Raw genomic sequence first — 13,095 nt, 5'->3', positions numbered from 1 at the left:
AGAGTACCTATTGTGTAGATAAATTCTATCTCAAAACAAAAAAAGGAAATAGATGCTCGATTTCAACTAAAAATTAGCCGTTTTATCTCGTAATCCCTCAATCTTTTTTCCTTAAAAATGGAGTAAATTGTAAGTGTGTGTTTGCCCATGAATTTGTTTTTGTGAAATCTTGCAAAAGATAAAAAAAAGGAAAAGAAATCTTGCAAATTGTTTTTAGATGAAAAAATTACGCGATACAACAAACATATACATTGTATTTACTATTCGTAGCTATATTTGAATTTTATAGCAAATCCAAATGTTCGTAGCTCAATTGGTTAGACCATCTGCTTAGTAAGCGGAGGTTTTGAGTTCGACTCTCAACGAGAGCATTTGACAGTCGATAGACTCGATACGAATATAGTCGATACAAGTTATATTCTTTGTATACATCCTTGTATTTCGTCAGGGATGGTTCAACAGATCTCGGGGCCTAAGGCGAAACCATATTCAGAGGCCCTTAATTCCAGTATAATCCCACTAGTGAGATCTGGAGGGGGTAGTTTGTACGCCGACCTTACCCCTACCCTAGAGTAGAGAGGTTGTTTCCAATAGACCCTTGGTTCCCTCCCTCCAAGAACTCCTCAAATATACTAGACCCTCGGTGACTCGAACTCACAACCTCTTGGTTGGAAGTGGAGGGTGCTCACCACTAGAACAACCCACTCTTGTCAAATATACTAATTAATGAGGGAAAAAAAATATCATAATTTATAAATTTATTGTATAAAATAACCTCAATCAAGTAACAAAAAATATACTGTAACACTTTTTTTATTCTAATTATTTATATAAATTATATAATATATAATAGTAACAATAATAATAAGAATTTAAAATAAATTTGGGGCCTTCAAAATTTGGGGGCCTAAAGCAATGGCCTCACTGCCCAAAGACTTAGAGCCGCCCCTGTATTTCGCTTTGGTTATATTCGTAGCACGAACAAATACAGTTGATATATGTTGTATACATTGCGTGAACGAGTACAACTGACCCAGGTTGTATTCGCAACAAAAAATTGGGATCTTTACACAATTAGCCGTCCATATTCATTGTTTACTTTTTTCAGTCATATATATAGATTATACGTAATTATACACATATAATATATAAATTATACATATATTAAACTTTTACGGGCTATTTTCAATTTAAGTGGTTGAATGAACGGCTATTTGGGTTAATTGCAAACGATGATGTGGTAATTAGGCTAAAATTTCTCTTTTTAGATCCAAAAGTATGTCGAAATTTGAAGCCCAATTGAGGAGGCCCATCAGTTGGACAAACTTCACATACCAGCTCCTCAAAAGCCGAGCCCAACTACATAACACGTGTGACATAAAGATAAGATTTCAAAAAAGTAGCTAGGGTTAAGGACGGTGTTCTCGAGCAGGGCATTACTGGGATTTTCCTGCCCGTTAGTTTTGCTCCCCTCTACAAAAACAAAATAAGCTCGTCTTATACATCCCGCTTCTTCCCATCATTCGAAATACACCGCCCACCCCACTCCTCTCTCTCTCTCTATATATATATATAGTATATACACACAACACTTCTGTGATTGAGTGATTCACTAGTGTTGTGCTCTTCAATTTCTTCACTCGAAGAAAACGATAGAGTGAAGGAAGACCGAGAGAGGAATAAAAACCCTAGCTCGTGGGTTTTAGTTTCGTCTATCGAAATCGAGGCATTTGAATACTGGGTCAGTATTATTAAGAATAGTTATGTGTTATTCTTCTTTTGGATTATATAGTATATACATTAATAGATCGATTCGATTTAATTTTCTTGTTAGGGTTTAAGGTTATTTCATTTTATTTTCCTGCTGTAGCTTAATGTTTGCTTTAGTATATATCGTTAATCTATCTTTTTTACTTCTTTTTAGCTTCCTAGTTGGTTATAGATGTAACTGTTATGCTTGTCAAAATTGTGTTATAACTGGTGCTCAAATTCTTAGTATTGGAATAAAATGTGCCCGCGATAGAGTGGAATTGATATATAGAGATTCATACAGACAAACCCGACACAGTTCAAAAATAACCTTAAGGAAAGGCTTATATAAAATAAAGAGAAATTCAAAACAAGCTACATGCTCGTGACCCGCAACAACTAATAAGAAAACCTGATGGAATGATGTTTTGTTTAAGCTATGTTTACTGTTCACTGTTAAGTTGAGTGGCTAAAGAAAGTTGTATATGTTCACAAAGACTGTTAAAATGTTAAGTCCTAAACTGATAACTGATAGCTCTGGTAATTCAATTGTTGAATCGATTGGGACCTTTAATAATTTTTAGCAGAAGAAAAAAGTAGTTGAATTATATGATTTGGGAGTAATTGTTTCTGTTTGAAGTACCTCGGTAGGGGAAGGAGGGGGGGGGGGTATGTATGAATATAAGTTACAGGTTTTCAGCTTATTGTGCGCCTGATGTGTTTCGTTTGAAGCACGTGTGAAATCACTGGGATGCTTAGGAGGCAAAGAGGTTCTGTGTTCCATTAAAGGACATTTTTTGGTGCCAAGCATACACAATTTGTTACTTGGTCTGCTTAATTTTGCGTTAAAGCTGCTTGAATTCGTCTGAAGTTCATGTCTGTGTTAAGGCTGCTTGAAACATGTGGAATAAAATAGAAATAACAAAGTTCTGTGTTCAATCAAGGGATACCTTTCGTTTGAATTCATTTTGTTATGGATTAAAGGGCCGTTTGATTTGAAACAAGGTTATCCCGGGAATATAAACCCGTATCCAATATGGGATATCTAATACGAAGTTTGGCTATAAAATTTATATAGGTATTAGCTAATACCCACAAATAACATGGGATATAATCCCAAATTCTGTACCAGGATTAGTATCCTTATCCTGGTAACCAAACGACCCCTAATAGAATATTGAATTGATCCATTACCATTGCCAAGCGCTTCAAAATGTTGTCCACAATTTTGTTATATGTAAAATGGAATGCAACTTAACTAGCTTTTGATTTACCTCTCTCCTTGCCTCCTATGTCCTAGAAGGAGTGTTCTACTTCTCTGTAATACGTACCTAATTTTTAGATATCCATAAATTCTAGAATTTTCCATTGTGCCTAATTGGGACCTGTAATTGTCAGCCCCAAAAAAAAATGGAAGAAGAAGAAAGAGAAATAATTGCATTTTCAGATTTGGGAGTAGTTTCTGTTTGAAGTATGAAGTATCTGAGTAGGAAGTTCTGTACCAATATCAGTTATGAGTCTTCAGTTTCTTGTGCGCCTGAAAGGTTTTGTCTTAAATTCATGCATGGGAAATGGTTGGGATGCTTCGGAATAGTAGTCTTAATGTGTTCAATCAAAGACCCTTTGGCGCTAAGCATCCATAAATTGAGCGCCTGGTTTACTTAGTTTTGTGTAAAGGCGGCTTGATGTCATGTTTTTTATGAGGGTCTTATAGAATAGGAGAATAGTGATTAGCTCTGTTTTGCTGTTGCCAGCACTTCAAATTTACAATTGATTTCTTTAACTGTTATAATGGACATGCAATTTAACTAGCTTTCTGATCTTACCTCTCTCCTCGCCTCCTATGTCCTAGGAGAATTCTCTTTCTCTTTAAAGGACTTGCTAATTTTTAAATATCTTGTGGATTCTAAAAATTCCACAGCACCTCACATTTTCTTTCGGGTTTAATCTGTAGGAAAAATGGCTCTCGACATCACTCAGTTTCTATTGGCTGCTCAATCAGCAGATGCTAAGATTCGGTCTGAGGCAGAGACTGGTCTTGGTCAGTTCCGAGAACAAAACCTACCAGGCTTTCTTCTGTCATTGGCTGTTGAGCTCTCCAATGATGGAAAACCCACTGAATCTCGAAGACTGGCTGGTATTGTGCTAAAGAACTCACTAGATGCAAAAGAATCTGCCAGGAAAGAACAGCTTGTTCAACAATGGCAGGCAATTGATGCTCAATGTAAATCTCAAATTAAAAGCTTGCTCTTGAGCACCCTAGGTTCGTCCGTACGTGAGGCAAGTCACGCTGCTGCCCAAGTAATTGCAAAGGTGGCTTCGATTGAAATTCCCCAGAAACAGTGGCCAGAGCTCATTGGGTCGTTGCTTGTTAACATGACCCAACAAGGCAGGCCTCCGTCCCTGAAACAGTCAACCCTTGAAACACTTGGCTATGTGTGTGAGGAGATATCACACCAAGATCTTGTCCAAGATGAAGTAAACTCTGTTCTCACTGCTGTTGTGCAAGGTATGAATGGTGAGGAGCAAAGCCCTGAAGTCCGTCTTGCTGCTACTAGGGCTTTATATAATGCTCTTGATTTTGCTCAGACGAACTTTGGTAATGAGATGGAGAGGAATTTTATCATGAAGGTCGTCTGTGAGGCAGCCATTGCAAAGGAGACAGAGATTAGACAGGCTGCATTTGAGTGTCTCGTTTCTATTGCATCAACATACTATGAGTTGCTTGAACCTTACATGCAGACTGTCTTTGAGCTGACAGCAAAAGCAGTCAGAGAAGATCAGGAGGCTGTTGCTCTTCAAGCAATTGAGTTCTGGAGTTCCATCTGTGACGAAGAGATAGAATTGCAAGACTATGAGGTTCCTGACAGCGGAGATTCTAGTGTGCAACACTCTTGCTTCATTGAGAAGGCCCTCCCAACACTTGTTCCAATGCTGCTGGAAACATTATTGAAGCAGGATGAGGAACAGGACCAGGATGATGATATTTGGAATCTGGCTATGGCTGGTGGAACATGTCTTGGTCTTGTTGCCAGGACTGTTGGAGATGCTGTTGTTCCCCTGGTAATGCCTTTTGTTGAGGCTAATATATTGAAGCCTGATTGGCGCTCACGTGAGGCTGCGACATATGCATTTGGCTCAATTCTTGAAGGCCCAAGCATTGAGAAGCTCTCTCCCATGGTCCATGCTGGATTAGATTTTCTTCTTAAGGCGATGAAGGATGAAAACAGCCATGTAAGAGATACCACTGCATGGACACTTAGCCGTATTTTTGAGTTTCTGCACACACCATCTTCTGGGTTCTCAGTGATTTCCCCAGCCAACCTCCAGCGGATTGTCGGAGTGCTGTTAGAGAGTTTAAAAGATGCCTCCCATGTTGCCGAGAAAGTTTGTGGGGCTATCTATTTTCTTGCACAGGGATATGAGGATGCTGGGCCAAGCTCGTCTTTGCTCACACCATATATTCCTGAGGTTATCAGCTCTCTTATTTCCACAGCTGACCGGACTGACAGCAGTGATTCTAAGCTCAGAACTAACGCATATGAAACATTGAATGAAGTTGTTAGGTGTTCTAACCTTGTTGAAACATCTGATATCATTGCGAAGCTTTGCCCTGTTATCATGACTAAGTTGGCACAAACAGTAGAGCTTCAGATTGTATCCTCTGATGATAGGGAGAAGCAGGGAGATTTGCAGGCTTCCCTTTGTGGTGTACTCCAGGTTATCATTCAGAAGCTTAGCAATGCTGATGAAACTAAGCCCATTCTACTTCAGGTTGCCGACCAGATCATGATGTTGTTCCTAAAGGTTTTTGCTTGTCGTAGCTCGACGGTGCATGAAGAGGCCATGCTTGCTATTGGCGCTCTGGCTTATGCAACTGGACAGGAGTTCTTGAAGTATATGCCGGAGTTCTACAAATATCTGGAGATGGGCCTGCAAAATTTTGAGGAGTACCAGGTGTGTTCCATCTCGGTGGGGGTTGTTGGTGACATTTCCCGTGCCTTGGATGACAAGATCTTACCATATTGTGATGGGATGATGGCACTTCTTCTGAAGGATCTGTCTAGCGGCGAACTTAACCGATCTGTAAAGCCTCCGATATTTTCCTGCTTTGGGGATATTGCTCTTGCCATTGGGGAACACTTTGAGAAGTACCTCCAATATGCATTGCCTATGATGCAAGGTGCTTCCGAATTATGTGCACAGTTAGACAACAGTGATGAGGAAATGCTAGAGTATGGCAACCAGCTCAGGCGCAGTATTTTTGAAGCATATTCAGGAATTCTTCAAGGATTTAAGAATTCCAAGGCTGATTTGATGTTACCCCATGCTCCTCATCTCCTGCAGTTCATTGAACTAGTTGCCAAGGACAAACCAAGGTAATTTTGTTCTATTTCGTTGACCTCATCTTCTTATTAAGTCTTTGCTGCTTATTAATTCTGACAATTGTATGTATATTGATTTTTTATAGAGATGAAAGCGTGACAAAAGCAGCGGTTGCTGTGTTGGGAGATTTAGCTGATACACTTGGTCCAAATATTACGACCCTTTTCAAAGATCGTGTATTCTGCGCCGAGTTGTTGGGTGAGTGTCTTCAATCTGATGATGAACAGCTCAAAGAAACAGCAACTTGGACCCAAGGGATGATTGGGCGTGCCTTCTCTGTTTGTGGGTGAAGAAAGAGCTGATTCAAAGTATCAGTTAGTAAGGGAGTCATGTATTTTCCTTCGTGTCCGCAGGGAAAGTGTCTGGTCATCGTGTAGTAGATTTTTTGAAACGATGAAATTCTTTTCATTGTTGGGTATACACCCAAAGGGGGTCAGTTCTTTTCTCTGTAGTTTCAAGGATTAAGACCACCTACTTGTGGTAGCCTGCTGTGGTTTTGGACGTTGTCTAGTTCTATACATTACATAATGGGGGTTTATTTAGGTCATCTTCTTGTTTAATTCTCACTCCATCACAAGGTTCTTTCCGAAATACCATTTGGGAATCGTTTCCATCTTTTACAAATCATGCTTATTCTTTGTATAAAACGATTATCGGATAATGTTGGAAATCTTTCTTTCTAATATAGATCACTGAATGAAAAAGCATCTGAAAAGAAAAGAAAAAGAAACGTCTATATTGCTGACAACACAGTTCTAGCTTCATATGAAAAACACAATCAGGCTATACAGTTTGCAGTTACAGGAGCTACTCTTAACAAAATTAGCTGTAAACTTCTAGCAATTTCTTGACAAGTAGATGCAAACAGACCAGTAATATTAACGCATCTTTTGATAAAATGTTAAAGTTGTTGTCAAGACTGATATCACTTTTAAAATTGGTGAAATTTACCTTTAAAGTCAAACTAGAACACTGTCTACAGAAGCAACCATGGTATATTGGTGAGTATATATATATATACATCAATTTCAACTGTTTCTCTAGCCAAACAAATTGTGACTTGTGTGAGAGACATTTAATTTAACTTAGAGAGAACCAGTAATGTTAATGATTGGAAATTAAACTATTACCCAAACGTTTGAGGACAGAAGAACTCATTTAAGAGTTGGGATCTGAGTGTATATGTATGTAGAAATTAAATTTACGGCGTCCGCCCCCAACTCCTCTTTTTCTCGACACCCATCCTTTTTGGGGCTACAAATTTCAGTGGATTAGTTAACAAGACTTAATTATGTTCTTAATTTCAAGGAGTATCGCTAACCAAGTACTAATAATTATAGATTTCAGAATTCCTTCCCAATATGTCGTGGTTCAAATGAGGAAATTGACATAGAAGAATTGCAACTTCCTTTTTCAAATCATAACTACGCGAAGAATCGCAGACTTAACAAGAATTCCACATCACAGCTTCTAAATTCCTGCCATTTAAAAACAGACAGACAAAAAAGTTGCTCTTCTCCACAACCACCACCACGGCACAAATTGTGGAATCCCAAATTAAAGTTGCCTCTGATTCGTCATAGAAAAATGGTGAATTGACCCATTATAAGCTGCTCTTCTCCGCCAAGGCACAATCTGCTACTGATTGAAATCCTAGAAAGCTGGCAATCAGTTCTTAGATTTCAGTAACGAGAAGCTTTTGTCTTTATATATTTGCTTCAGCCTAAAGTTACAAAATTTAGTAAATGAGAATAATGAGTAGATATATGTACGTGAGGCAGGGAACTTTGGAGCAAAGGCAAAGTTGTTTTCTTGTGATCAATAGGTCATCGATTGGAGCCGTCGAAACAGTCACTAATGCATGCGTTAGGGTAGGCTGTCTATATCATTACCCCTTCAGATGCGGCTTTTCCCGTACCATGCGTTAATACGGGATGCTTTGTGCGCCGGCTATACTTGCGTAGGGTAGACTGTCTATATCACACTCTTTGGGGTGCGACCCTTTCCGGACCCTGCGTGAGCGCGGGATGCTTTGTGCTCCGGGCTGCACTTTAGTTATATATATATACACACACTTGAGGTTTGAATATACAATTAGGTGGGGTTTCGGACAAAAGGAAGGAGGACATTCTTGTATTGAGGATGGTCCCATTCCAAAGTTTCCCATTCTTCTTGATTGATTCTGATAATTTCAAGAGCTGGAGGAGCTGATGGCTGCCCATTTCGAAGAGGAAGAGTAAATGGAAGTTTCTTCAACTTCGGACAATCATCAACTTGTATACGCCGAATAGAACCACAAGTCATTCTTCCCTTGTATATGCTCTTGAGTTTTGGTAATTCGTATAAACAAAGAATTTGCAAATTTGGTAGAATAACCTCATCATCGTTGATGCTTTTGCTTTGATTTGAAGGAACAACTGCGCTTGCGCACAACTGGTTGACTTGTTCTTCTTCATCCTCTGTTATTATCTCTTCCATTTCTGAGCAGAAGTATGCATTAATTTCCGTCAGATTTAGGAGGTATTGCAGCAACCACCTAGGGATTAGCTTCTTCATTTTATTACAGTTTACAACTTCAAGGCAACGGAGATGAGAAAAGGTTCCAACTGGAGGCAAAGCTTCTGCTAACCTAAATAAGAACTCTATATCGTTGCATAGTGTAATCTGAATATGTCTCAAGTCTTTGAAATGAATAAGAGATGGAATAGCATCTAACAAGCTATTGTCCAAGCTGCCAAAATCACAGCACCAAATTAGTAACTCTTGAGTGTCCAGTGGTAGAAGAGTCACATCTCCCCTTTCTCCTATATCATTGTGGCATAGCATCTCCGTATTGTCTCCGGTGAGAACAAGGTCCTTTAGAATCACTCGATTATCTTTACTGAGACCATCTAATTCCCAACCAAGAGATTGTTTCGGATCTAAAGCAATTGCAAACAAAGCCGGCTTCCCACAAGACTGTCGATATTTGACAAATCTATTAAAACTACAAACATCAACAAACTTCCCATGTAATATCTCTAGCTGTCTCATCCCTTGTAAATCTTCTACTCGTACAACAAAAGGAACCGAAAGGGATTGAAGATTAGAGAGCCTAGCTAATATATCTACAGCTGGTTTCATAACTGGTGCCTGGGTCCATGTTGTTTCGTCTCTTCTCATGTCCAGGCTTCTTAAACAAGCAAAGCCGTCTCTTCTCATGTCCAAGCTTCTTAAACTAACCAAGTTTTCTAGACCTTGGGGCACTTCCTCGATAATTGTTCCGTAAAGGTCCAATTCAATGAGGTTCTTTAGCTTGTTCAATGGCGGCACAAATCTGAGTTTCAGACAACCTTGTAGCAGCAACGCAGAGAGGCTTACCAGATTTGACACAGAACTAGGCAACTTTTCTATATCAGTGTAGCTTAAATCTAAAACACGTAGACCTGGCATCTGCGCAAAAAAAGGTTCTACAACTTGATTCAAGCTACAATTTCCTCGTAATAACAAAGTTGTAAGCCTCGGATGTACATGAGATAAGGGCAGTGAAACTTCCTTTAAATCATTATTCATCAAAGCAACCTTGTCCAAGTCCTCTGGCCATTCTTGCTCCCCTGGTACTTCATGCAATTGTGCTCCCACTTTCACCATCCACTTAAATTCATCTCTTGCAATTTGCAATGCCATCTCTCTCACCAAATCATGCATCTTCAAACATTTCTTTTTTTCATTACGATTCACAACACTTTCTAATAAGCATGCCCTTTCCAATTTGTTCAACACTGCATGACCTTGGTCAAATTCTGCTCTCCTGCTGTTCCTTCTGTCTAGCAATCCTTCAACAATGAAATGCTGAATCAATTCATCTCTCTCAATTTCGGAGTCTTCAGGATACAAACAGCAATAGAGAAAACATTTTTGTAATCTTGGATCCCTCAATCTGTTATAGCTATAGCAGAGAATGGGAAACACCTTATCATTCATAGTCTCCATTTGCATACACGATTCTTTGAATTCTTCGAAAGCGTCCCTCCACTCAAAAACATCACTCACTCCTCTCATACTTGCAGCCATAGTAATTAACCCCAGTGGCAATCCATCACATTTCTTTGTCATTTTCTTTGCTATTTCTTCTATTTCCATTGGAAGATCTCCATTGTGATCAAGTGTCTCCACAAATAATCCCCAAGATTCAGTCATTGAAAGAGTTTCTACTTTTACTTTCTTTTGGCAGCCAATCCGGTCACACACCTCAAGCGATCTACTAGTTATGATCAGTTTACCTCCACCAATATCCAAAGGAATTCCCACCTTCTTTACATCAAAATGGGTCCATACATCATCCAATATGAGCACAAAGTTTATCTTTCTCTCCAAACTTTGGTACAAATTGGCTGCCGTTTTCTTATCGTCGTCCTCAGTTGAATCAAGTTTCAGAGCCTTAGCAATCTCACTTTGCAGTTTAGTAATGCTAAAATCTTGTGATACAGTGACCCAATAAACGTTACCTGAGAATCTTGAATCTTTGAGGAGATGGTTATGAATATGCTCCGCAAGAGTCGTTTTCCCCACACCCCCCATTCCATAAATGCCAATACTTGAAACTCCATTCAAAGACAATAGAACCTGCCTCATACTCTGGTAAAATATTTGGCCTTTCATGTTTGTTGTCACCAAAGGTTGTATCTTTTCTTCATTTACATTGAGCAAAATCCCTTCAGAAAATTTACCTTGGTCTAGGAGATCTTCCACTTCTTTATGAATTTTATCAGCATCATTTGACAACCCTATGCGCGAAATGTTGGAACTCTGTTGTATTTTTAGCTCAAAGCATTTGAAGTCATGCTCTATTTTTTGTACGCAGCTCTGCCAATTGTCAAACTCTGTCTTCCGTTTCTTACTTGAATGGAGTTCAACGTCTTTTGCTTGAACCATTACATCATCCCTTCGACTGATCAATGCTTCCATCTTTCTTTTAAGGGTTTCCATTTTTTCCTCGAGTCCCATGTATGGATCCCATACTTTTTCTTTGAGGAATGATAATGCCTCCATCACTAGTACTAACAAAACAAAGCCAGCAGAAAAAGAGAACACTTATTAGTACTTCAACCTTAAGGTGCTGGAAAAGTTTTTCATCTTGAGCAAACTCAGTAGCACGTGAAGTTTGACATTTGAATCATCGCTTCAACAGTATATGATGATTCACTCTTAATGTATACAATTGATAGTCAGAGGCGAATCCGGAATTTAAATTCTATGGGTTCAACCGTTAAGGTTCTTGCCATGAACTCATTGTATTTATAAAATTATGGGTTCATATATACTATTTGTTGCAATTTTTGCATATAAATTTATGTTCCACATGAAAAATTATGGGTTCAATTGAACCCGGTGTCAGTAAGCTGGATACACCTCTGTTGATAAAATAATTATCAACTAATTTCTTGTTACTTGAAAGAAATTACTGCAGGAAATATCAGGCAATTACTCCTAGGAATTATAAACTATTAAATCTTCTGTTCACTAAAGCTTCTACTACTACTAAAAACAATCAGTATCTTCTAGCTCATTTTTTTCCCTAGCTTTTGCTTCACTTTTATCCATAATTGCGAGACGAATATCCAACTAAAATTAACAGATCTAGTGATTTATGGTAAAATTGACGGGATTTGCCCACCATATCAATATACGATTGTAGTAAATTCACTCGAAACACAAACTATACAGGAAACAGTACATATAGGAAAATAAATGAACTGAAAGAAGTAATACCTTCACGTCGTTGAAAGACTAAGCTGCTATCTGGTCAGATTTGATAGAAAAAAGAAAAAGAAATTGTGTGAGTCTACGCTTGCATGAACAAACATAGTTACCAATTAATTCATCTAAGGAAAATAAGTAATATGCCAAATAATTAAAGGATTTACCAGTCAAGAGTAGAAAACAGAATACATGAGATATTTAATTGGGTTATATTTTTATAGCAAGGAAGATGGAAAGCTCAAACTAAATGTGGTGGAGAGCAACTCTACCTATATTTTCATTACTCAAATGTCACTCAATTATCCCAAATATCACTCAAATATCCCAAATTATCTACTAAAGTTACTTTTCTTTTTTTTCTAACAACAAAGTCACTTAAATATAACTATAGCACTCAGAAGATCACTCAACTAGATTTTTCAAATTTTGGATTATCAAATACCTATTTTACCCTCTAAATTATAAACATTTATCTTCTTTTTATTTTTTTAACTTTTTAATATTATAATTTTCCCTTTTTAATTTATACTATGGACTTACCTATATAATAAATAAATTTTATTTATAAATTAAAAAAATAAAAAATATTTAAGCATATATAATGCTGGAATAATAAAATAATGAGTATAGTAAAAAACTTAATTAGAAAAAATTTTCGTAATAATTTTAGTATTAACAAAAAAAATTAAAAAAATTATTTACACAATTGAGAATGAAAGAAAATAAAGGTTGTAAAATATATATTCCATGCACGTAACATAAAAATAATTATTTAAATAAAGGTATTTTTATAATATACATTATATATTGTTGAAATTTATGCTTATATTATTATTCTGTCATTATATGAGCTGAAAACTATTTTTTTAATTTTATAAATAAAATATATTTTTCTATAGGCAAGTCCACAATGGAGATTAAAAAGAGAAAAAACTTATACTCCCTCCGTTCAATTTAGATGAGCTAGTTTGACTCGGCACAGAGTTTAAGAAAAAGAATAAGACTTTTAAAACTTGTGGTCTTAAAAGCTTAAAGGGTAAAAGCTTTGTGAGGCCATGACATTTGTGTGGTTATAAAAGCTTCTCATTAAGGGTAAAATGGGTAAAATGAAGAGTTTAAAGTTGAATTATTTCCAAATTTAGAAACGTGTCATTTATTTTGGAACAGACTAAAAAGGAAAGTACCTCATCTAATTTGAGACGGAGGGAGTAATATTTA

At 37.4% G+C, this 13,095-nt stretch overlaps 2 protein-coding genes across 2 annotated transcripts; one reads left to right on the top strand and one right to left on the bottom strand.

The window, feature by feature from the left end:
• The first annotated feature begins 1,387 nt into the window (after window positions 1-1,387).
• Window positions 1,388-6,759, top strand: LOC107808696 (importin subunit beta-1). The gene is made up of 3 exons (XM_016633234.2): window positions 1,388-1,741; window positions 3,704-6,128; window positions 6,221-6,759. The coding sequence occupies exons 2-3, from the start codon at window positions 3,709-3,711 to the stop codon at window positions 6,423-6,425; spliced, it is 2,625 nt and encodes an 874-aa protein (XP_016488720.2). The 5' UTR covers window positions 1,388-1,741; window positions 3,704-3,708; the 3' UTR covers window positions 6,426-6,759.
• Window positions 6,760-7,527: 768 nt separating this feature from the next.
• Window positions 7,528-12,110, bottom strand: LOC107808697 (putative disease resistance protein At4g10780). Its single transcript, XM_016633235.2, has 3 exons — window positions 12,042-12,110; window positions 11,887-11,916; window positions 7,528-11,174 (listed from the first exon to the last, which is right to left on the bottom strand). Exon 3 carries the CDS (start codon window positions 11,164-11,166, stop codon window positions 8,230-8,232), a length of 2,937 nt encoding a protein of 978 aa, XP_016488721.1. The 5' UTR covers window positions 11,167-11,174; window positions 11,887-11,916; window positions 12,042-12,110; the 3' UTR covers window positions 7,528-8,229.
• Between the last annotated feature and the right edge of the window lie 985 nt (window positions 12,111-13,095).

This window comes from Nicotiana tabacum, chromosome 24 (assembly GCF_000715075.1).
Source record: "Nicotiana tabacum cultivar K326 chromosome 24, ASM71507v2, whole genome shotgun sequence".
Classification (NCBI taxonomy): domain Eukaryota; kingdom Viridiplantae; phylum Streptophyta; class Magnoliopsida; order Solanales; family Solanaceae; genus Nicotiana; species Nicotiana tabacum.
The sequence above is the reverse complement of the archived record's forward strand: the minus strand, read 5'-3'. Positions and strand labels throughout refer to the sequence as shown.